This window comes from Amblyomma mixtum, chromosome 2 (genome assembly GCF_055824585.1).
Source record: "Amblyomma mixtum isolate Tamu chromosome 2, ASM5582458v1, whole genome shotgun sequence".
NCBI classification, from domain to species: domain Eukaryota; kingdom Metazoa; phylum Arthropoda; class Arachnida; order Ixodida; family Ixodidae; genus Amblyomma; species Amblyomma mixtum.
Window position 1 is genome coordinate 203,950,225 of NC_143013.1, and position 26,184 is coordinate 203,976,408.

Below are 26,184 nucleotides of genomic sequence, written 5' to 3' on the forward strand. Positions count from 1 at the left end.
AATAATGAAAATAATAATAATTAGAAAATAAATAAAAGAAATTCAGATTTGTAAATTAAAGTAAGCTAGACAAATACTATGAGATCGGTGTGTCTTGTGGTCGTCTTCTTCTCTTCGTCTTTTTGTGCTCGTTAACCATGAACTCTGCGTTTCGTCTGGCCACAGTGTCCAACTCTGTGTCGAAGAGGCGTTAAGACACGACGCTGCTTGCGGTGCAAGAGCTCACCTTCAAAAATTGTTTGCTCGGTTAAAACAAAAATTACCCAGATTAATATCTCAGAAATGCAAGCCAGTGGAAAGTTTTACGTAACCCACCATTGGTTGTATATTTACTAGGACCACCTAGGAGTAAAACTGGCGAGTGGTCTTGGCTGAAAACGCACGTTTTTGCAACTTCAGACCTTTTTTTACTTCTATATTCGCAGTTTCGTCACCTGTAACGTTTGTTATATATGCTAGACATCTAGAGAAGCAAAAAGGGTATTTCTAAATTCCCGGGAGAAAATTCATATTAAAGAAACGACAAAAAGTAATCATTTTTACATTTTCTTTAAATTAAAAAAATTATATAAAGCTGCGCACAAAGAATTATACCGAAATACAGAGTCTGTGTAGATGACATTGAAAAAATTAAGCAGTGTCTTCCAAAATATTCAGTTTTTTTCATTACTTACTCAGCAGTGCCTAGCTTCTCGCCTTTTCTAAATGCTCAAATTGCACTCACCACGCGAATAATTTTTTTGCGCCAAAAAAATGCTATGCGTTGATTACACACTTTGGGATAAGTTTCCGCGAATTTTCTTTTACAAATAGGAGATGGTCGAGCTCAAGATCTGGGACTATTGGCGCGGAACGACCCCCCAGCAATTGTCGAAGGGTGAAAAGAAAAAACATCGCTATAATAGTAACTGTGAGGAGGGAAGCCTACAGCCGGTGCTGCCAAGGAAAAGCACAGGAAGCGTTGTTTTTGCGTGGTGTTCATGGGTTTAAAACTAGTATTGTAATCATTCATTAACGGAAAGACCTGGACGATAGTTGATAATAAACGAGAAAAACAACCACATGCCGTCAGAGAAATCTGAACACACGACCTCTGCGTGTCACGTCCGGAGCTCTACCAACTGAGCTACGCCAGCGCTCTTCAACCTTCTAAGCACGAGAGAAATTTTGTGGCGGGTAGCCTAACCTTGAAAGTTTTCACCAAAACCACCCTCGATCGTAGCGGCTGGTGTGGAAAGTCAGAGAGAACCACTTTTTGATTGTACCAAGAGCTACAGCGGTTTATGAAGTAAAGAGCGAGAAACCGATTTGAATGAGTGTACTGAATAGTGCCGCCGTTCGTGGCTTTCGTGTTTTTGGTGACGAACTCAAGCTGTTAGCAAATGCGCATGATGTCACGTTTTTCTCTGATGACAATCCAAGCACCGAAAAATTCTTCGCTTAACAGAGGAGCACGTATCAGTTGTAAAAATTGTGGTTGGTAGTTGGTTATGTGAGGATCTACAGGTACTAAATATGCCGGTGTTGCATGGACGCGTAAGACGACCAACTACATTGGATCTCGACTGAATGCCTTAAACAGTGAAATCACCGCAAAGAGCACGTGCGAACTCTGCAGTGCTACGCGCAGACTTGCTTCCCATTTCGTATATCGACCATCTTTAGAACAACGGGCTATATCCTGCTTCTGGCTGCCGAAAATTAAGACCTTTTCCAAATTAATCTGTTTGCTGGAGTTCATATAGAGCGCTTTCACAGAATGTTGCATACTCCTGTGTGGGATTCGCTTTTTGTGTCTATGAGACGCTGTAGCCTTTTCCGCCCTGTCATTGTTGGTGGTCTGACTTTAGTGCAGCCTTATGCGTTCTAGATTGTTTCGCGTTTTGTTTTTTAGAGCAAAACCTCTATTACCACTTGTCTCCCAAGATCAAACTTGATGCGCGTTTGACCTTGGGGCCCGGAGCGCAGGTAAGCCACGTCACTCGCCAAGCAGAGCAACTGCTGGGCGCGCTTGTCCGCTCTGCCGCTATGATACCACGTGATTAAGAGAGGGCAGGCTGTGAGAGGTGCTGCTGCGCGCCCTAGCCGCTTCACTATTGTGATACCAGATGACTAGGAGAGGGTATGAAAGTTCCTACGTCGTCGGTTTCTCCTTCAGTTTCGCCATGAATGAGGCGCGCCCGGACCGAGTGTGTCAATTCTTCGGCGTTGCCGCCGCCGAGCCGCGTCCGATGATGCAGTCGATGTAGTTCACCGAGAAGTTGTACTGCAGGGGACGCGAGCCACTGAAACCGAGGAGCAACGAGAGGCCAGAATTGCGAAGCAATGCAACAGACTTTTCGTTCTTTACAACTAGGCTTAGAAGAGTTAAATCTCAGCAGTTTCTTTTCCGATCGAGGGACTTCACACCTGATAGTTTCTGCGTTCTTCCAAGTCAGTTTCTTTAACGTTTGGGACGCTATTATTGCGTCATCTAAGAATAATCGTCCTTGTTTAGGGGCTTAAATGCATGAAGTATCTCTGGCTATTTGTTGTCTATTGGTTTGTTTTCCGTGGCAAGAGAGTGGCAAAAGCAGTTCCCATTCCTCTACTTCTATCTTGCCGCGAACTCATTAAACATTTGCCGCCTGAGTGGTTTCTTGAGTTTCCTATTGAAGACTAGGCTCATTCCAGACCTCACCATTCTGTCGGCGCTTCAACTCACCTTTACGAGGACCTCCAAATCCTGCACCATGCCACAGTGTGCGTCCTGTATTAAGTCTATTTCACATTGTGGAACAGGCTCCTACTTGAGGAACGCACCCAAAAAATAGGCACTTTCAGTCTATCGCAGACCTCCCGTGTCCACTTCTGGGTGTGTTATGCTATGTGTTCTGGCAGTGCGGAAGTTTTCCACTTTCTTTTTGGCTGGTCTGCAACTTACATCACTTCCTGCCGTGGCAGAGGTACTAAGGCAGCAGAGCAATGTCTACATAGCAATTCGAGTAAGGGTGCCACCTGCTCTCTGTAAACATATCTTCTAGAAATCACTTACTCAAAGATTTACTTTCAGGAAATTCGTTCCAGGTATGTTGCCTACGCTGTAATTGTAGCGCTTCCTACTGATATCAAGCTGCGGTATCCTCGGTGTGAGACTGCTTAGTCTTAAGCAGAAAAATGACATGATAAGCTTTTGATCGCTGTCTCTAAAAACTTCATTGCAATGAGGTAGTCACCGAATTTCTGCGTAACCCAAGACCAGAGAGAGTACGCCTCCTTCCCTATCGGCACGTGCCGCTTTTTGGCATTACTCAGAAGCCGAGAGATGAAGCCAATGACCTGCGATGTACAACTCAGCCTGCCAGTGGCGATGAACGGTGTCAAGTCTTAAGTGACGTTAGTACTATTTTGCTGGCTCGTAGAAGACAACAACTGCTCTGCTTGACAGCAGCTTGCTCCACTTGACGAAGGCATCATGTTGCGGTGGGCTCCTTTAAACTCCTGCATTTTGTAGCGCAACATTGCAAAATGCTGCCGATATGTGGAAGCTTTTGAACTAACTAGTAAGACATGTCGGCACGCCAAGTATCCATTGCAGCCTAGTTTTTCTTCGACGACTTTACTTCCGTTACTTACTTAGCTTTTTTTATTGGTGCGTTCATTTGCGTAAATCACTCACCTTTTTTTGGCGGCTTCACTTCCGTAATTGCCGCAGTTTTGTTTTATTGCCGGCTTCACTACTGTAATTGCCGTAAGTTTTCCTTGTGGGGGCTTCACTTCGGTAACTGCTTTCGCTTCTTTTTTTAATGGCCTAACTTCGGCAACTGCCCTGGATGTATTTTGTTGGTGGCTTCGCTTTCGTAACTGCCTTAGTTTTCAGATCGAAAGCTCTACTTGGTGAACAAAACTGCAAAAGCCGATTAATCGCTGAAGCCTTTACATTGACTTTGAATAAATGAATAAAATCATCACTGCGCGATTAGGATTCGAACCCGCATAGGCGCGAACAGCCAGAAAGCACTATGATATTTATTTATTTATTTATTTATTTATTTATTTATTTATTTACAATACCCCTGAGGGCCCTCGTGCGAGGGTATTACATAGGGGGGGGGGGGGGGGCGATACAAGCATAAAAATATGGCACAGGCACTTGAAACAAAAATACACGTAATATTGAAATAAAGATAGTAATGTACACAAATAACACAACAAAACAACGTAAAATAAAATGCTCAGTAAATGCACATAATACAAGAAAAATACCAAATCTGTTAGTCCATGGTTTGTTGTAACGAATGCTAAAACAATTGTAGGTTAACCTCAGTAGCTATGTGTGATGGCAAGTTATTTCATTCTGTTATAGTGCGAGGAATGGACGATTTAGAGCAATGAACGGCATGTGATGCGTTTTATTTTGTTATCGTGGTCGCGGCGAGGAAAGACTGCAGGGTGTGGCAAAAAGAAGTCATCGTGGAGGGTGGGATGGTGATGCAGTTTGTGAAGTAAGGTTGAATTGAATTGGCTTTTTGTTTGCAGGAAACAATACAGATAAATATCCCTGCGGGTGGCGTAAGGCTAAAGGCTTAGAAGCCTGACGAGGCCTTAGCCCCCTCACATCAGTTACAGCCTGCAGCAGCAGACACACATTTTCTGAATTTAAGCATGTACTCGGTTGCAATACGATAACATGTTCACGCTTTTCAATTACAACACAATGAAAACGAGAAATACACAGTACAATGCCGCAATATAACTAAAGTGCAGTTCGAAAGTTTTGAGCAGGAATGACGGTACATATGCATCCATGTACACATGAAAAGAAACTAAGCCATAACTTGCGTACGTTGCGTACGAACTGGCAGTCAAGAAGTTTTTCCCTCTTTCTCTCTGATGTTGATGTTGTTGTTCTTGATGTTGATGTGGAGTCGTAGAGGGCGGGTCTCGTGAGTGACCCTGGGGACGTACTTCGCTACGGGTGAGATCAGACAGGTGTGCAGGTCTTCGGATGATAAGGCACTTGGAAGGCTTTCTTAAAAAAAGTATTTATAACAAATGTATACACAACTTATTTACATATGCCGAATGATTTCGACCTCTCCACTTTAACTAAAAATAAAATTTCAAAACTTCCCCGACTGCGGACCACCCCTGGCCACCACACGGCCAACCCGTCCGGCAGCCGCTCAACTAACTCGCGTCTCCAACTCTACGCTCTCGACCCCGGGACCACCACCGGCCGCACACGACCGACCTGTCCGGCTGCCACACACCCAACCTCAGCGCTCTCCTTCGCGCGCCCCCATCTCGTCACATTCGCGCCCAAAACCTCCATCCTCAGCCAATAGACAATCCTCCAGCCAAAACTTACTTTTTAGCCAATAGATGACTTTCTCGCCATCGTTTAGAAGCAAGAGATCACAAGGAAATAGACAAGTACACAGTATAAAACACACGCCTCGCTGTAAGCCGCCGTGGCTAACTAGAAGCTATTACAACAAGAAGAAACAAACACAGTTTAAAACACACGCACCACGGTTAGTCGCTCTGGCCAGCCAGCAGAAACGAAAACAAGCACAGCACGTGTCCATCCCAGCCGTTCTGTCGCCGTCTCGGGTTTCGAGCCGACTTCCGAGAAGAAACCATTCCCCACTCGCTGGGGCCGAGAAGCACGACACTCGCACTCGACGTCGTTTTCATTCTTTCCCCTTTTGTCTGCGCATTCCCCTGCTCCCCTTCGGCGGCACTCCTCCCACTTTACCACGACGCACGCTAGTTGCGGCGTGACACTGGCGTTGCGTACAAACTGCAAGTTTCTAATAACACAACTGAGCAGAATTGAGCATTAGCGTATATCACAGTCTAACGAAGAGCAGTACGAAAGGGAAACAAAAGAACAAAATTAGGATAATAGTTGCAAATGCATGATAACCATGGAGATGTTTACTGTATTTGTAATGCGTTTATGGTTCTAAAATTATATTTGAGGAGAATAGGAATGCTCGATAATTTCGTTTGAAGGCTCTGAATGGTTGGTGAAGCCAACATAAGATTCGTGTATGTTAAGCAGTCTAACTATTTGATAGTCTATAGCCTGTTTGCCATAGTTCGTTCTGAATTTTTGTACCTTTCTCTTAAAATTCCTGATCTCATATCTCATGGAGGCATGCTGGACGTTATCGGCATATAGCTGTTTTTTGTATATTAGTTGCATTATCCGGAAATTGTACACTTTTTTAACTGGAAGGATATTATGTTTGAAGAAAAGTGGTTGCGTAGGCAAGTTTCTAACTTCACCTTTTTGATTCTCTAAGATTCGAAGTACGCGCTTTTGCAGAACTAATATTCTCTCATAATTCCCTTTGGTGGTCGTACCCCATACTAGCATACCATAGAGCAGTTTGGAATAGAATAAATAGAATAGGCGAGCGAAATGGCGTCGACATGATAGCGGTTCCAACTCAGCACGTTTTTTTAATGCTGTGACACTGGTGCATTTAGAGACATTAGCTAGGAGGAACACCAAGCCGTTACAGCGTCAAGATCAGTTTGAAGTGAGTGGCGGTCGGTTTCATTAGTAAAATTACGATATATTACACAATCATTCGCGAATAACCTAATTTGAGACGATAGACACTTGGATAGATCGTTAATAAAAATTAAAAAAAAGCAGAGGGCCAAGTAGACTTCCCTGGGGGACTCCAGATGTTACGGGGACAGAAGACGAGTTAAAACCGTTGACAGAGGTGAATTGTTTTCTGTTATGGAGGAATTGTTTTATCCATGAAATAACGTTGGGATGGAGATTTAAGTTTGTCAATTTGGTTAGGAGCCTGCGATGGGGAACGCGATCAAACGCTATAGAATGGTCTAAAAATACTGCGTCAACCTGTAAGCCAGCGTCTACTGCGGAAAATACGTCGTTAGTAAATCCAGCGAGTTGGGTGTCGCATGAATAACCCCTGCGAAAACCGTGCTGGTATGTGAAAATGGTATCGTGCTCTTCTAGATAATTAATTATTTGAGTATGCGTTACGTGTTCCAGAAGTTTACAGATGTTGCTGGTTAATGAGATAGGGCGATAGTTAAGTGGAATGGTGCGGGCTCCGGATCTGAAAATGGGTATTACTTTCGCTGTACGCCAGTCATCAGGAATTGTACCAGATGATAATTTTTGTGCAAAAAGTGACGTGCATACTTGATAGAGGTTTAGAGAGGCATTCTTTAGTATTTTGTTGTTAAATACAAGGTGATCAGAGCTAGTAGTAACTTTGAGGTTATTCAAAAGGGCAAGAATGTCTGATTCACTAATGATAATTTCTGGCACGGAAGTGACGGAAGATGGCTGTAACATGGGCGAGGAAGTGGTGTCTTCATGGGTGAACACTGAAACGAATGCGTCGTTAAGAAGCTCTGCACACTCAGTTTCACTGACTGGATCATCGTAAGAATTAATTAGTAGAATTTCGGGGTGGGAACTCGGATTGATGACGCGCCAGAATATATGAGAGTTATTGGTTAACATGGTGGACAGGTCGTGACTGAAGAAATGATGACGAGTTGTTTTAAGCAGTGACTGATACTCGTGATCGCAATGCCTGTACTTTGTCCATGACGGTGGAAGACCTGTTCTGACTGCTTGGCGGTACAAGCGTTTTTTCTTATTATTAAGACGACGAAGGCGATTTGTGAACCATGGTGCATTTTTATGGTATCTGATGGTGATGACTGGCACAAACTTGTCAACAAGATTGCTCTTTGTGTCTTTAAGCGATTGCCAATTTGTTTCGACTGAGCGAGATGAATAGTGAGCTAGGAAGTCCTCCGAAAATGATTGCAGTGCAGAGTTAATCCCATCGAAATTAGCGCGGTTGTAGCAATGAATTCGCTTAGTGGATCTTTTCTTTCTACCGAATGGACGAGTGATGTACCCGGTGATGATGTCATGATCGGATAGGCCTTGTAAATGCAAGATATCGGAACAAACCTCAGGGTTATTTGTTAGGACGAGATCAAGAATATTTGCCGTTGTGGTGGAGCGGCGGGTAGGATCAGGGATAAGTTGAACAAGCGAAAAATCTAATAAGGTATGAAGGAACATGTGGGCTTCCTGATCACTGGGGTTAACCGTAAGATTAGGCCAATCATTGTTTGGGAAGTTAAAATCACCAAATACAAGGAAAATGGAGTTAGGAAAACGCACATATAAGTCGCTCAATAATCTATGAAATTCAATTGAAAATGTGGCAGTCATATCTGGCGGTCGGTAGAAGGCAGCAATAATAACATCAGCAATACCGTTTTTGCACCGTATCCAAACACATTCAAGAAAAGTAGTGACAGTGATGTGGACAGCAGATATTTGTTTCTTTGTAGCAATAAGGACGCCTCCCCCTTTTCTATTTTTCCTATCACAACGAAAAAAGCAACATTTGGATTCACTTAGAAGAATGTTAGCATCCGGAATAGAATCGTCCAACCAAGTTTCTGTTAATATCAGAAGTGAAGCGCACGTTGAATCGACGAGGGAAGAAAGGGCAACAGATTTTGAAAGTACACTTCGGATATTAGTGAAAAGAAATCTACTGCTATTCTCTGAATTAAGACGAGTGTTCAACGAGGATGATGAAGACGCTGGAAAAGATGAGGTGGCTGTGATCGCCGCAGCCGATCACTCCTCATGTTAAAATACAACATAGACTCGTGCTATGTATTGCACGTTGTCGTCTTGCATAGCGTGGAGGACATTGGTGTGAGTAGGCTTTTGAAATTTTCGATGAGAATTGAAAACGCAGAAATATAGGCTTAAAGTCTTTAATGTCAGTCATCAAAACGCCTAACTAAACAGCCTATTGCCAATTACTGGGACGTCGATGAAATTAGTAGAGCATAAAGGTACTGCATTGAAGCATTCATAGCCGAGGCTATAAAAACAATTAGAGCGTTTAGCAGTGTTAGCAGGCAAGCTGTCTTGAAGTTCAATCTAATATCACCCATAATTGTGTCTTCTTTGTTTTGTTTAGATAATGTTTTCATAATTTCATATAGGGCGGTAAAGATAATAACTGTATAAAATGCGGACGAAAGATAAACGCCACCAGTAACTAGGTTTTCTTTTCTGCATTAGAAAGTTCACTTTTGAGTTCAAGATAGATGTGTTCGCCTTCCGTACGTTACGTTGAGAACAAAGTCGTTCCTTTTTTTGTGCTCAAAATCTGAGGACATCAGATTGCTCCCCCCCATGGCAGATCGCCCGACGGTTTGAGTATTCAGCAGAATAGTTGTCAAAACAAAAGAGATGCTCATCATGTCATTTACCGAGAGTCAAACGTTTTATACCTCTTGTCACATAGCGCTGAACAAACATGTACACACAGGGAGACACACAGGACGGGCGCTATTTGTCCGTGTCTGTTCGGCGCTATGTGGCAAGTGAACCGTCACCAAATAGCCCAAGCTTCCACTCTGGCAAGTTCTATATCTGTTCCTGTTGAAGTTGTGCTCCACTATGGGCAAGGAGGGGTGTGCATTTCACCACTTTCTAGGTGTTAGCAATAAACCTCAACAGCAAACACTGCTCGTGCCTCTGACGCTACCTGTGGCTTAGCAACCTTGAACACCGTGGCTCGTAACGCGATAAAGAACAAAAACGTCTAGCTCGGCGTGTTACGTAATGTGAGACAAGAAAACACTAATTATGCTTGGCAAGTACTGGTTAAAGGAAGTCGCACTGGTGCGTACTGGTTCGCGGATGCCCGTAGCCTTGGCCTTCGTTGTTTGTCTACGGCGACGGCACTATCATGAGCAAGAATATTATGCCGCCCGTGGTTCCTTCGAAACGTGACAAAACTACTATGCAAAAGAAGTGAATATAAAGGAAGGAAAAGGGGCAAACGGAAAACAAACAAGATCTACCGCGTGAGGCTGTTTTTCAGTACCGTCGAGTGCGCCATTAACATCGGTGATTGATCTCTTATTTACAGACATATAAATGACATCACATAACTGCGCAAATTGGCATTAGTGCAGAGCGTACGCTGTCCTTAACCTTTTGCGCTCCGCTACTGATGCCCTCCCAAGTCGAGAACCACTCACCGGGCGTCCTTGGCATACGGGGCGGCAGCAATCGTCCGATGTGCGCCAAGTATAGACGCACATGGACATGCGCAGGCCCAGCGCAGACGAGCATGGCTCTGACTGCGAGCAGCCACAAAATTGTCCGGCTCGACGTGAAAGCTAGGAGAGAGGAGCGCGATCGTGGTTTACCGGCAGCGCACGTGAGTAGTCATGCGACGTTTGTTGTGTTGCTCGAAGGCGAGGATTATTGCTTGTGGCTTTATGAAGATAGAGAAAGAAACGGAAAAAAAAGAGCAGCTGTCTAGCCTTCTGTAACGGGTGCTCGTGTATCTGCGGAAATCAAGGTTCCATGTTGCCTCGAAAGCGGTCCTTATGGCATTGGACGCGTAGAACTACCTGCGGGTTTGTCTCATCCCTGCTCTGATAAAAAAAGCACTTAGATAGTTTGTGGTGCGGGTTAACGTCTAGTTGTGGACGTCCGCGTAACTAACAGGTATTTCGAGGAAACGATATGATGCGCATGACCCGTAAGAAGTTTCTGTCAGGTGTTACACCACTCGGCAAACGCGCAGGTGCAGTGGAAGCGAAGACAAGTTTCTGCCTCCTTTGATCTAACAGTAACCTTAATCAGGTGTCAAGAACTGTGCAAATGTAAAAATAATATATAAACGGGTGGAACTTGTAGCTTTACCATAATATCAGTAAAGCTAGATGTGAAGAGCTAAACAAAATTTCTAGACAACTATTTAGGGGAATCTAAACAAGAAAACCTACAAATACAGTGGTAGCAGGAGCAGCATAGTAAAGGTATGCGCAGTCGACGCCACCCTTGTGTAGAGCGCTCGAGAAATGCGCCCCAGATAACAAATGCGGAAATTTGGCTGCAGCCCATGGTTTTCTCCTATAGGTCTTGAATCGCCGCGTCTTGAAAGCTTATACAGCTCTAAATACGTAAACGCTCGGCCCTTAAGAGATGTGCAGAGGTATCGTTATGTTAGCACTACAGTGCGTCGCTCTGGGAATGTCCACAGACATGACGCAGACTTCCGTGCTGGGAGATAAAGGCAATCATTCCATATCAGGTTAGGCTAAACTGCATGATTTTTCTTTTCTGCTTCTTTTGTTTTTCTTTCTGTTTCCTGAATACATTTCATATAGACTTTTCTTTTCTTCTGAACAAATGAAGTTCACTTTGAACTGTCTTTGTTTATACTTACTTTCTTTTCACAAAAAGGAAGTTCACTTTGAACTGACATTATTTAGACCTTCTTTTGACAAAAGGAAGTTCGCTTCGAACGGCTTTGTTAAGGCTTCTCTTCTTTTAACAAAAGGAAATTAATTCACTTTGAGCTTCCTTTGTTTATACTTCCTTTCTTCTGGCGAAGCAGTTCAAATTGTACTGATTTTGTTCAGACTTTCCTTCGTTTCACAAAAGGAAAACAACTTTGAACTGGCTGGTCACACTTCGTTTCTTCTGACAAAAGGAAGCCCAATTTAAGCTGGCTGTTAATACAGTCCTTTCTTTTGACAGAAGCAAGCTCAATTTCAATTGAATTTATTTTGACATATTCGCTTATCTTCCTTTGTCCTCAAGTAAATAGAAAGCATGTATAACATTTAGCGTTTTTCTTCCTATGTATTTCCTTCTGCCTTCCTACTCCCGTGCGCAGTACGCTTAGAATGGGGTTTTCATGACACCCCTGTGTACGGAACAGCATTTAGTGTGAACGGCAAGAACTGGGTGCGAACAAAAATATTTGCACGGGTATATTAGGGAGGCAGCTCGAGGATGCTACTATAGGATCTTATAGAAATAAAATTAAATAAACTTCTTCACCATACATAAAGAGGTGTAAAGAAAGGTGGGCACGCTGCCGCTCCTGGAGAAAAGCTGAAGGAAACAAAAGTGGCAGACGAGGGATGCTCCCCAAGACTCGTGTGTGGTTATCAGTATCTATGAGCCGTCTAAGATAACGGTGCGCCTTTCCTGCAGTGCATTTCATGCTTACTCCTGCTCCTGTGACGACGAGACAGTCTGAAATTTTTGTGTGTTGCCTTCTGACTTCCCAGGTGCTTGCATAGGCTTAGTTTAGTTACTTTTTCTGACTGGAAGAGTTTCAGTTTCAGCATAGACTTGAGCCTCACGTAAAAAGAAGTACACATCAGCTTCCTTCCTGTGTCGTCCAGACAAAAGAGATGTGCTTCACTGAAGAATTACTCGCCATGTGAAGGGAACATCGTAAACAGCAACACACTACCACATCTTATTGCCGCTAATATTAACTGTACGCGTCAAGAGATTCCGGCAATGACATGAACAGCTGATTGTGCACATCTGGCTCAATCGCATACTGCGTAGTCCCCAAGCACAACGAATGTAAGCGCGATGTATTCGCGTCATCCTAAGCTCAAACAGCGCGAAGCGAGCGAAACACAGACAGAAAAAAAAGGAGGCCAACAACAAATCAACAAACTTCCAACAAAAAAATAAAAACTGTACCACAATTTCTTCCCTCTTTGCTCCTGAACTGTTTCCTGCTTCATTTACTTGGTACCCGAAGTGTCGCATGTTTACATTTCGAAACTGTTTGGCAGGAAATTAATTACGTGAGTTACCGCGCTGTTAGCTGGTCATGAAGCTGCTAGGATAGGATATTGGTAGGAATTTTTCTTACGCCACAATGTGCTCAGCGATACGACCACTTTAAACAGGACCAACGTCTCATGGACCTATAACTGGCGCCGTGGAAGTTCTAACTCGAAGGGGACGATGATTGCACTGCTTGTGAAAATTCCGAATGCTGATGCCACTCACAGGAAGCCTGAAAGGACCTGCAATTTATGCTTCGCGACAAACATCTAACTTCAGCTGGAGATTTTGAACGCGATGAAAACACCCAAAAAGTGGACAGCTCTAGCAGCAGTTTTCATGCGCATAAAGTGCTTTACTTCGAAAGGTTTAATTTGTACGTTAATCCCTCGCGCCCATGTACCACTCTGTGTATTTTGTTTTTTTTTGTGATAGGACGTACTCAAAAGAGTACGTAATATGCCCCTCTCGCCGTTTACCGAGACATTTTTCCCATGAGCTACATAGCGAGAGATTGCCTGTTAAAACATAGTTAGCAAAAAGGGCAGTTATCTGCCCACAAAACATTACCGCCTTCGTGGTGTTCCAGAAAAGCTTGAGCATTGTTTCATCGATTGCAAAGATGCAATATGTTTTTGGGATGTCTTGTAACAGACACTGAAAAAAAAAGACAATTTGATTCTACATTCTGTACGATATTTCACTGTACTGCCAATTTTTGATGAACGCTTAGACATGTTCGTTCTGATTGGACTGCACAGCCTCCCGAAAACGCACATGATGGACCTACATTGTGAATCTCTTGTTTCTCCATAAGTCCACTTCTGCTGAATGATTGTTCATCTAAACGAATTGTGCGAGCAGACCCAATTTTAACCGGAGTGGCAACCACTCCTAGTTGTGTGCTCTGAATTGCCCTTTTTATAGAGCATCGTTGCATAGTTGCGTCGTGTTGTATCTAGTAGTGAGCTGACCTTTGTTGCCTCTTTTCTGCTTGGATTTGGTGCGTCGTATTGTACATTGTGTTCATTAGCGATTGTTTTCTTTATGGTTTGTACACAGTTCACGTACATAGCACATAGTTCCCGTACATAGCACCGTGCGTAAAAAAAAAGCGCCTTGTTGTAGGGGAAAGCGCGTCAGGTTAGCAAACAGAAAGTCCGTGGTTTGAAGGTTTTTATTCTATCTGTTGCTTTTATCTCATTTTATTTTGTTTTCTTAAGCAATTTTTATTGCACGCTTTTCTTGTGATTTTTTTAGTATATTGTGAAGAAGTCCTACGGCAGTTCAAAGAAAGGAGTTGAGCCTGAACTCAGAGGAAAGGACAAACTTTGGTTCACAGGGAGTTCGAAGGCAGCTGCCTCGTACTGCTTTCGGCAGTTGGCTTTGAATTCAAAGTTGATTCGCATTTTTATAAGGGGCGCCATGTTTTTGGTGTGTTTTATAAATAGGATGGCGACATGAAACGGAGAAATGTTATATCGACGCTACGTGCGGCTGCGACTTAGCGATATTATGCAGTTTAGTTGAAGTTCGCGTGGCATACATCGCTTTTCCTTCGAAGAAACCGCTCAAATTGGTGGTATAGTGGATGAGAGTCAAAGGGGAAATGACACATGGTGCGTACGCTCCTCTGCTCATAAAAATAAATCAACTGGCGAGATCGACAAAATAAAGCCACTAAGTAGTAGTATTAGTAGTAGAAGACGTTTATTCGACCATAATTTACAGGCCGAGCATGTCGACCGCCTGGGCTGTTCTTCCTCCCCTTCAGCGCCAAGCCAGTCGAGCCAGGTGGTGATGGATAGAGACGGTGGAGGGGTAGGAACCCGACTGCTGAGCATGCGGGCAATAGAAGAGGCAATGGGCCAGGTCCGCATAGATACAGGGGCAGTTGGGACAGGAAGGGTCCGATCGATAGCGATAGAGGAAGAGGCGGGAAGGGGTGATAACTGCATTCATCTGGATGTGCCGAAGAAGGCAAGCCTCCGGCACCGTGAGAGATGGATGACGGGGAGGGTAAAGACGTTTGTCGAGGCGGAGCTCGAGGTAGACCTCTTTTATAGTGTGGCGAAGGGTGAGAGAAACATATTTTAGTTCTGATCTCCTGGATGATGGCCGGCACATATTTAGGACATGCTCGATCGCGCGACTCTGCGCATCGAATTACATGTACTGTTGCACCAAGTTACCAGATGAAACCAAACCACCATATGATGGGGGCGCGTACTAAAGACATGCTCGATCGCGAGACTGTGTGTACAGAATTACATGTACTGTTGCATCAATTTACTAGATGAAAAACCAAATCACCCCGCCGCGGTGGCTCACGGGTTACGGCGCTCGGCTGCTGACCCGAAAGGCGCGGGTTCGATCGTGGACGCGGCGGCTTCATCGCCTTCATCGAAATTCTAGAGGCTCGTGCACTGTGTGATGTCAGTGCAGGTTAAAGAACCCCAGGTGGTCGAAATTTCCGGAGCCCTTCACAATGGCGTCCCTCATAGCCTGAGTTGCTTCGTGACGTTAAACCCCAATAAACCAAACCAAAAATCAAATCACCATGCGCTGTTCGAATGTCTCTGGACGTTAAACTGCTCGGGAGCACTCGCTAGTAGCTCCTGCGACGCTTGTGGATGTTAAACCTGGCGTATCATAAGAAGATGCACTGCAGTAATATTTCGTATGGAAGGAAGGCAGTACGGCTCAGAAATTTCGCTGAAGAGGCAGCGAACCTCGGACTGGGACCGTGCCTATATAGTTCAGAAAGACAGGTAATACTTTTTTCGATGGCAAATTATCTCACTGCCAATGTCACAACTTTTAGCCTTGGTCTCGATAGGCTAAGTTTCTGCTCGTGTTTAGGCAGTGGTATTTAAGGCAGGCGCTCCTAAAGGAGGGCAAAAGCATAAATGTAGCCTCCTGGTGCTTGCCTGCCGTCTTGCAAATGCTCACACAAAATATCGGCCGCCAATCCCGCTTCTGTCGAAGGCGAAGAGATGAAGGCAAAGACGTAGCGTGACACGAGCGGTGCTTACACCATACGAGACGCGAGCGGGGCTCTGCAGGAAGAATCGTTTTGTTGCATCTAAGCTGCGAAACTGGTGAAGGTGGCTACGTGCATCAATATGAGAAAAGCACAGAGATTGGAGTCGATAAGTTGTAAACAAGGACCGCAATAGGGGAAGTAGCCGGGAAGAAGAGAGGACTTTTCCACTGGATTGCTGATCAGTCGATGCGGAGTGAATTTAGCTACATCAACTAAATCGCAGAGCCATCTACAACTGCTATGTTTCAAGTTCGTGCAACCAAGTTCGTGTTATATGAAAATCAAGTTTTACCCTTTTTGGCGATGCTTTCAAACATCAGATGAAACTGGAAGTCTTTGAAAACCAAGGATGTCATTTAATGCTGCGTAGAGGCTTTCCGAACTCAACTAGCATCACCAATCCTGTCCTCTTCTCATAGAGAATTTGCGTCTTTAGAAGCTGGACTTCAGCAAATTTCGCGCTCTTAATACTGTTTCGCCTTACTTTTTAACTTTGACCGCGTTGGGGAATGTGCCAATTTTCTGTTCTTAGTCGCATATTACATTCCTCCAATATAACTAAAGAGATTCTGGCGTTCTGTAGTTTACATATTTCTGGGTCGTAGTAATGGTATCCAGCATATAAAGGCCAAAATGAGCAGTTTATATTACTTCAATACCATTTCATGTGGCTGCACAAAGCTAAGTGTTCCAAACATCTTGCTTAGTTCCACACGTAGAGAGATATAATCTAAGCATGCATTAAACGGCCCTGACACACGGGGGTACTGCCACTTTACTTGTGCCACCGAGGGCTGGGAACTGCAGCGTGGTATTAAAAAGTAGGTGCTTATCGCAGAATCTCTTATCAGAACGCTACACGCTTGAAGGAAGAGCACAGCAGTCTAGAGTATTGCTTCGCAGAACGCAAAAGCTGAGGAGGAGGCGCTCACTCTCTTGACCTGAGATATCAGGTAGATAATATGCATTAGAGGCTCGCTACTCCTGATAAGGATAATAAAAGAATTGCGTCATGCCCACCGACATACGTGCCACGCACACACACTTGCACGTCGGGTCGCCACAAAAGATGAGATTTAGGAAGTCATAAGTGATACTCAGAAGCATGGCTGTCAGATAGCGAAATATAACAACCGTAAATAAGACTGCTTCCAAGGAGCACATCGGCCCTGTATTCCTGAGGCAAGTCGTTGCTGCTGTATTCCGGGGCATAGTCGACACCGCTGTACCCCGATATCCAACAGTATTAACCATACTGAGGAGAAATTTGTCGGTCAAGAACGTTATATTGCCGAAGTTTCCAATAGCAGTGCATGGAGCGCACTTGTATTCATTTCCATTACGATAAAATGCAAACTTCAATAAAAAAAAGCTTTCCTTCTAAGATTATTGTATTTGTATAAAGCGTTCACTCCACCATGAATTTTGCGATCATGCCCCGTAAGTTTCGAGCAGATGTGCACTACCCTTCAAAGGTAATGGTAAATCGTAAAACCCCATTAGTCTGAGAATAACGCCGCATCGCACGCAGCTGTTCGTGGAAGAAACAATTGGTAATTTTCAAGGCTAGAGGTGCAAGGTACATTGCGTTTGAAAACGAATAGCGTGAAAACGGAGCGATAGATGCCCGACGCGCACTTTAGAAATATTATAGAATCAATGAAATCGGTTATGAAGACTTTTGTACAACTAGTGAACAACAAAACTAAAAGTGCATTTTTCTCGATAGAACTCAGGCAAGCAAGACTCCCCGAATGCCACGCTACTTGCTACATGTGATAAATAATGCTACCTCTTTACCAAGCTTTTCTATCTCATTGTAGGAATACGCTTAAATAGCTGTTTTGGTCTTCCAACTTCAGATTTGTTAATATTAGTAGGGGAGCGAATTAATTGTCATGCAATTAATTTGCACGGCTTTGCCTCAATCAACCAAGAAAGTGAACATCGAGTATTTGAAAAAGCCCGTGCAATTTAGCTCGGCCCTTGTTGTGAAGTTTCGATTTCTCCAGAGTAATTCAATTAACCGCATGTTAGGAACATTGAGCTGTATATGAATGCACACCCCTTACTCAAGAAAGGCATTCTAGGCGTATGTGCGCGTGCTTCCCTGCTGGAGCAATATAGAATACAGCTTGATTTATCCCCCCTCCAAAAAAAAACTACAAAAAACTTCCAAAGCGGCTTTACTACTTTCTGTGGCAATCTGATTAGGCGCGACAGCGTTCGTAGAACGAGAAGCCGGCAAACATGGACAAGAACAACCCGATGTAGCTTCTCATTGAGTCTAAGTTAACTTGAAGGACGCGACTCCTACATTAGGGGGCCGTCGTAAAGTTCAACAAAGAAGGAAATTTATTACCCGCTATGTAAACATGGCTGCTTTTATCACCATTCCCAAGGCTTTTTGAAGAATCACATGAAAACTGAGTTACCACATATCAACTTGAAGGCCGTCTAACTTTATAACAAAGGTTAGGTTCCTCCCATTCCTCGCTGTCCTACATCAACACCTGTTATTTTTTTTAACTTACCAGCTTCAAGTGTTGCAGCGAAATAAGGTAACCGGCATCCCATGGGCTGATTTGTTGGTGTGGACAAATCATTTTTTATATAAAAAAAAACTTGTTCGCTTTAAGACCGACAACTAGATAGCGTAGCATTGCTGTGCTATGCAGTAGTTAACGTAAGTCATGGGCCAGGTCGAAAGAAACGCTACTAAAATTTGTTGGGTTGGCTGGTTTGAAACGCCCCTTGTGACAAGCTGCATAGCAGCAGAAAGAAATACTAACAATGATTTCATTTAGACATAATTACTATTATTTGCTCCTTTGAAGACAAACGACACTAAAGGTCGCATAATACTCAACATTTTCTATGCATAGCATCCTAGAGTATGATGGAATTTAAAAAAAAACAGTTGCTAATATTTGCAAATAGTAAACGGCGTCCTGTATTACCCGGCTAGCCAAACAAAACAGTGAACGAAATCGGGTTTTTAATATTTTACATTAATTCGTAAGGCTTGTATTTCCGTTCCGTTCCGACCACCCATTGACGTGTGGTCGGCTATACATCGGACAGACTGGCAAAGGCCTGAATTTAAGACTAGCGTAACACCAGCGTAATGTGGCACAACCAAAAATGATCCCCTGTCAAAGCGCTGCCCATGGCTGTCTCAGCAAAACTTACGAGCCATGGTTCAATAAGTGCACGCTTGGAGCGTGGAGAATGAACCGATAAATGTGAGAGATTATAGAAGCAAGAATTGTCCGCAATGGATGCGTCAATACGCTGGCATTTAATCTCTCGGATAAAGAAATGCGGTGCCTGGCTATAAGTGGGTCGTGTATGCTTTGAGTTCTTCCTTCCTTTGTTTTGATCGCCTCAATATATTTAAGCTTCCATGTCGCCAATAAAATTCAGTTGCAAGTTAGCAATGAGTCCTGTGTATCTCTCCTGTTCCGATCTTCTTGCCCGCCTACATCTTCCTCAAAATACTGAATCTTGCAGCAATACAGATTCTCGCGCCACCGTTGTACCCAAAGGTGTGAACACCCAGTAGTTCATTGCGCGTTCAAAGGAACAAATCACCTTTTTCGACGTGCCGATCTAAAGTGCGACTCTCTAGTTATATTCGGATGAGGTAGTATTTTTTCTTCCTTGTTTCGGTGAGGTTACCCGGTACAGAAGTAGTATTGCATTCAATAATTTCGCAGTTATTAGTGGTAGTGTACAGGCCATTATAAGCTCAATTTTTATTTTCTTTTTCATTCATTGAGAGATAATTTAATATGTCGCAGCAGTTGCGGTAAAACAGGTGCTTAATACTATTGTGACCTACGCGACATAATCTTTGCACACCATGTGCTCATTAATATTTGCAGCTTGCACGTAACTACTCGTGCCTACATGTTCTGAGAAGACAGCCCCTTCCGGTTAGGACCTTAGGCGTCACAGTGAGGAAGCCGCTTAAAGCAAAACTGGGCGGAATGTGCGTCTTCCGGCCAGGCATCGTCGAATTCTCCTTTCACATTTTCCTTAAAACTTATGCGTGATATATAGACGAACGTTTCTTTGATAAGAACTGTCGTCTTTCCCTCGAGCGTTGATATGGTCTTTAAAAAACTCAGATTATTGGCTCAAAACGCACTGTCATGATACCATTACCTTACAGCTCCTCCCCGTCTCTTCTATCTTACTGTTATAACCGCACTACTTTAATAGTTTTCGCAATACTAGTTTTTAGGGATGATTTTAACCCAAAACTTATCTTGCTCTCGTCCGCTGTGTTGTGTGGAAATGAGGCTGGAGAACGGGTGGCGGGGTATAAAATGGGTTCGCTCGCTTGCCGGCTTAGTCGTTATGCCGCCTGGTAAACAGAAAGAGGGGTACGTCTGCTTGACCAATCCAGGAAACGACAACAGGGTCGGAGACATATGAAGAACGCGAACAGCGCCTTACTAAGCGGCGCGCTCAAGACGCTGCTAGACGGGCGCACCGCGCCTCTATCGAAACCGAGTCGTCTACAACCGGTGATGATCCCGATAGGAACGCTATGGATGCTTACGCAACCTACCAGGTTTAACCAAAGCTAAACCCCAGTTTATTTTTTTTTTCGCCCACCATTGAAAAGTGGAATTTATTGTCTGCTCAAGTCCGCATGCTATAACAAACTTCCAGTGTCTCTTAGCTTTCTGTATTCTATTTATTATGAATTAAATTCATGTGTTTTAATGTTAACTTTGCTGTTACGTTTTGTATTAGATTGTGTTTTAGGCTGCACTCTGTATAAAGGAATCCCATTTCTGCGAAAGCCCCCTTGTGGAGTTGCGTAATGTATAAATAAAAAATAAACGTTTTTATCTAGGTGTATACTGGTTTCTTACATTATAGAAGCGAAAAAAATTCCACTATTGGCTTTCGAACGCATATGCATTTGCTAGCATACTGTAGAGGTAATGATTAATTTTGTTATTCATTCATAATTTACCGAAAGGCGATTAATTTCAAGACGCTTGAGACAAGAGCGCAGTCATATATTTAATATGAGTGCGTGGGCCCACATAGGGCAAGGACCACATACGTTCACTAAGACCGAGGGCTAATCTTGGTACCTTTCAGCCCTTCTTGTGGGGGAATTCTCAGCCAGGCTAACCATATCCGAGAGCGAAGTGCCCCAACGTCTCATCAAGCTTCAGATTTCTTTTTTTTTTGTCGTCCAGCTTTTCATACGCCATCTCATATGCTCTTAAATATGCTTTTTTACGTGCAGCCAATTAACGCCAGCTAATGCTTTCAAGTTACAACCGTGCGTAGGCCAAGGCAGTCACAGGGTACCGCAGAATCCTTTGCCGTATTCCTCGAACAAAGAACTTTTCCTTTATTTTTTGGCAACTTTCTGGTGCCGCGTCACTGCTCAAGGATATGGTGGCAACTCTCAAGGAAAACCAAAGAGGTGATCATGCGCTAGAAAGACTGTATCTGCACCTTTCTGCGAAACGAGCTGCTTGTTTAACGATGTTATCTCTTTTGTACGATAAGATAATGACCAACGTCCTCAGCTGGTGCGGGTCTTGCCCCACCGAAATTATTACACGAAACTTGGCACGGAGCTCTCCTTCCAAGGCATCGAGCTGTATGATAGGGGTGCCGTTAGCATTAAAAGATAAAGAGAAATTACCGTACCATTAACGTTTGACCCCTTATATTCTGTCTCTCAGTGTGGCTCTATCTTGAATGCTGACCCAGGAGGAGCTAAGCCACACGCTCGTTCCATTGCGGGGTGAGAAATTAAGGTGAGCACATTTCTCTGTCACTCTATTGGTTTCCCACGTGTGCAGAGTCGATCACACTTGTCTAGAGCGCTGGAAATGTGCAGTTCGGGGAGAATGAAGAGAAATTAAGAAGCACGAATTGACTTTCATTAATAATGCTTGCGCTGGAGAGCAGCTGAACAGAGACGTGAACGAATAGGCACCAGCGACTTACCGCTAGCAAAGCAGCTGAGTACATTTGTTCCGCAGCACACAGTCCGAGCACTGTAGACAAGTGTGATCGGCTCTGTACGTAGTAAAACTATTTTCCCTTCATTATATGCCAGATATACGCTTTTAATATAAACCGAATCCATCAGTGTCTCTCACCGGTTCACATATCAACAGCATAATTTCGGACTCAGTTTTGCTGGCCCCGCCGCGGTGGCTCAGTGGTTACGGCGCTCGGCTGCTGACCCGAAAGACGCGGGTTCGATCCCGGCCGCGGCGGCTGAATTTCTTGAAGGCGAAATTCTAGAGGCCCGTGTGCTGTGCGATGTCAGTGCACGTTAAAGAACCCCAGGTGGTCGAAATTTCCGGAGCCCTTCACTACGGCGTCTCTCATAGCCTCAGTCGCTTTGGGACGTTAAACCCCAATAAACCAAACCAAACCAGTTTTGGTGATTAATTTAGAACGTACTAGTTTTGCCTTGTCTTGTGCTCTAGTACCGTACTGCGGAAATTGCGTGGAAGTAAAGGAATGGAAAAAGGTCAGCAGGCTACGGTTAGTGCAAACAGACTGGAATAAAAGTGCCACCTACAAGCTGCCTGCCTTTTTTTGCGCTATTGTGGTAGCGGCTGCGTATGCAACTCCCGTTTTCTGGTAGCGTTTCCACCAGTTGGTGCCACGCTAATCTTTCGCGGCTTCTTATAACGGGCAATGTTTCACGCTTGAGCACTTCCACTTCAGGTGTGACCAGTGATGTTCCACACAGTAACGGAAAATTTCTCATTTGTACGAAAAAATAACTTTTTCAGGCCCTTTTCATCTTCAGCAGCTTCTAAGCCCCGTCAACTTGGAAAAAAATGTGACAATTTAGGTTCCAAGGGTTGCCTGAAATTTCGCAAGAGATTAGTTTCGCCAATTTCCATTCATGAAATTTACTGAGAAATGGAAGGTATCCTCAGAAGGACACAACGGTCGGTGACTTCTCAGGAGCTCAATGCTCCTGCATTCACTTTCGGGACGCCAATGCTCAAGGTTTATTGTTTTAAGCGGGTATAAATGCGCCAGGAAGAGTATCGGGACTCAAATTTGTGCAGGCATGTTGACCCAAGTAGTGCATTTTCAGGTAACAAAAAGCAGGGGTGCACATTCATTTTACCGATATAAGAAGCGTAAGCACACACTCACGTATTCGGTACGTAGCGGGAGTAGCCTTACGTAGTCACTTTACATGACGTGGTGGCTCAGGGGCTTTAATGACTTTGAGACACCCGACAGGGTAAATGGCATACCAAAGCTTTACTGACAGAAGGAGCAGCTGGTGTACTGTCAGCGGCCGAAGTTGGCAGGATCTGCGAAACGTGGCGGAGCGAAGCGAAACTGCATTGCTGCACCAAGTGCCGTCGCTAGGCGCGGTGAAGGGGCTCACACACGGTACTGCCGCACCAGGAGTGCCGTGGGCCTCAATACCACGCTCTGTGACGTCAGATGGCGCAGCAACCCAGTGTTGCTTCGCTCCGCCACGCATTGCAGATCCCACAAACTTTTGTGGCTGACAGTACGTACCGTCTTTGTCAAAACTAACCAGGCTGCATGGTTTGCTTCTAGCTTATATAGTGGAGCGTTTGTTGCTTCCCTGAACCTTAAATGATCGTTAAAGGGAAAAACTGGGGGTCTTATTACCTTCCAACGCCTTTTGATCCTTCGGAAAGCCACAAGGGCTCCACTGTACAAGGTAGAAGCAAACAATGAAGCCTGGTTACTTTTGACAGAGGCGGTACATAGTGAAAGCATGTTCTTGCGGAAAGGGCATAATTTATGTTCCTAGGAAATTGTGGCTGAAAGTAATTCCTAACTTTATTAAATACCACATAGGAAGAGAAACACAATACTTTATATTAATCAAAAAGAAAGGAAATTGCTCTAAATTCATGGCAGTATTTAATAATTTCTATGTATACACAGAAGTAAAATTGCCCTCGACCATATTTGACGGCGCTTCTTGCATTCAGTTGCTCTTTACCCCGTGCGATACAGCCGTCGGCTCCCTCACTCAGCACTTCAATGCTGGAGGTGCACGTATGGCGAGTTCCAGACACTCAAACGCGGGCAGATCCACGCTGAATGTTGTCCTTGGCTCATTTTATCTCTTCAACGGAACTGAAGGCAACGCGACATATTAAACGCTGCAGAGTAGCTTTTGAAAGTTTCTTTCCCTTCTCACTGCCAGCTCTCCGTCAGCTTGATGGAGGAGGCTTTAGGCATGAGTACGAGGTAAGAGGGTTGTGTACAATAGTAACCCTTCAAAAGGTCTTCTAATAGCGCAAAGGAAAGCAACTTGTTACTCATGGTGGCCCAGCGAAAAGCGTGTTGCGCTCAGAGCAAGGGTTGGAGTTTACCGCGACCGACTGGCTCAAGAGGACCGCTATGTTATTGTTATGTAAAAAACATTTTTGCCCGAAATAGCACTGTATGACGCAGCAGTAACAAGCAGCAGTGCACCACGCATGGCGATAATGTGTCAAATGCGTTATACTTGGTTCTAGAGCGCACTTAAAGCAGAAATTGGCTTCAAAAATAAACGAGAGTGTTGTTCTTTATGCGGTTAAACTGACTGATAGAACAGTCTGCAAGTCATGAAAAGAAAAGACATGATAGCATTCTCCTCTCTTTTGAAGTCTCCTATCGCAATGTTGTAGCGATTAAAAACAAAATTATGCGTATTCAAAGAAGGTTTTTTTGGTATTGCCCAATAGCATGGCAACTCAACATTTAGTTTTTATCTGTGCATGCACGCGAGTATAGGAACAGTTGGCACGTAGAGTCAAAGTGAAGCCTTTTGAATTAAACTGCTGCTGGTAGATGTTTTTGCCCTGTTACATTGCCTTGAAGATGAAAGTAATTGTTTTTTTTAAAAAGCTGACCCATATTCGTCACAATCTACCTCTCTGAGTATCACGCGTATGTTTCCGCTCTGCCAGCTGTCTTTCACAGCTGTTCCGATGTTGTCTTATACGGGCGGAGTGTCGGAGCAGCCATTTCTGCCCAAAAGGGTCTGAGAACAACAGGTACCGGAAGGGCCGCAGTTGTTGGACAATGCTCTGCTGTTCCAACGTCATCAACGCCTTCCTAACAGCGATTCAAACTCAGCGGTGAGATTATGCGCAAATTTTCTGTGTATACTGTCGCGAAAACGCCCCCAGTACGCCTAATGTAGCATGAACAAAGTTAGACATTAAACGCCCAGCGGCACGATCGGATTCTGTGTCTATGCGCCTACGCACCAACAATTCTAAGCTTGGCATACCGGTCCATTCAGAGGCGGCTGGACCTAGGCTGCCTCAATAAAGCGCTCCTTAACTAAACACAAGATCGAGAAACGTCGCAACCATGCGACGAATCGATGAGCCCTCCTTAGTGTGGGTAGCCCCTCACGCCATCAGCTACAAAGCAATGTGTGCGCTCACACATAAAGTTGCATTTCTGATGACTTTAGTTTCTTAAGTGGTTTCAGAGCGCTCCTGTTTGCTTGACCACCTCTGCGATAGAAATTTGAACGAGCTCTCATAGCACGCTTCAATTAGGGCCGTAAATGTTCATACCGCTTACGTCATGCACAATCATCACATCCATTGTCGACCGTCGGCAGTCAAGGTTTTTTTGCCGCGTGGCATTTAAAACACCGCCGATGTTCTTTCGTGGTGTGCAGCTCAATGCAGCAGTCCAGAGATTGTATATCTCAGTCAGTTATTAGTTAGGATTCGAGAGATATTGACTGGCACATCTGCCTAAAGATTTCTGCAAAGCAAAATACAATTTGAACTTCCCATATTTATTGTACTTATGCACGATTATGATGTTCGAGTATTCGTTTCTCGCTGTGTCATCCGCTTTTTGAAAACGGTACGCAAGGCGTTTATATATTCTTTTTTTCCAATTAAACTTGAAGCTACTGCACACCCGTCTATAGGAGCAGTCCGCAAACTTTCTCTTAGTGAAACGCGAAAATTTCCGGTTGATCATGCACTGCACATAAATACCACAAAAAATTCTTATACGGTTATTATCAAAAATATGGGTGCACCAAAAGTAAAACGGAGCGTGCGAGAGGTGGCCAAACTGGCCAAAAAACCAAAACTGCATGCTAGCGCGCTCTGTCGATGCGCAGCAAAGAGCGAGTTGGCGTCGGCACATCCGGCTGACCCATCTCGATTATCTATGCCCGCCTTATCGTCGGGTCGAGCGAAGCCACGCTGCTACCAGCACTGCTCGCCAGAAGCGCTTGCAGAGCTTCAAGCAAGGGTTTACTGTTTGCCCGCATCATACCGAAACGCTGGCCTTCGGCGGTGTGCGCTTTCTTCTTTGTCAGTAAATTGGTGAATTGGTTTTTTGGGGGAAGGAAATGGCGCAGTATCTGTCTCACATATCTCGACACCTGAACCGCGCCGTAAGGGAAGGGAGTAAGGTAGGAGTGGAAGAAGAGAGAAAGAGATGCCGTAGTGGAGGTCTC

The 26,184-nt window shown here is 44.2% G+C and overlaps 1 protein-coding gene across 4 annotated transcripts in view; it reads left to right on the forward strand.

Moving 5' to 3' along the window:
* Positions 1–26,184, forward strand: part of LOC149362293 (monocarboxylate transporter 12-like) — a 71,862-nt gene that overhangs the window by 12,330 nt on the left and 33,348 nt on the right. The window contains exons 1-2 of one of the 4 annotated variants that reach the window (XM_089572979.1): positions 10,067–10,256; positions 21,416–21,490. The exons of 1 other annotated variant lie outside the window; for it this stretch is intronic. Coding sequence is in view for 1 of the 3 variants with exons in the window: in XM_089572978.1 (XP_089429104.1) it covers positions 10,113–10,256 (144 nt within the window). In the remaining 2 variants the exon portion in view is untranslated. Of the gene's footprint in view, positions 1–10,066; positions 10,257–21,415; positions 21,491–26,184 lie in introns of those variants that run through there. 2 more of the 4 variants (XM_089572980.1, XM_089572978.1) reach the window with 2 other exon arrangements.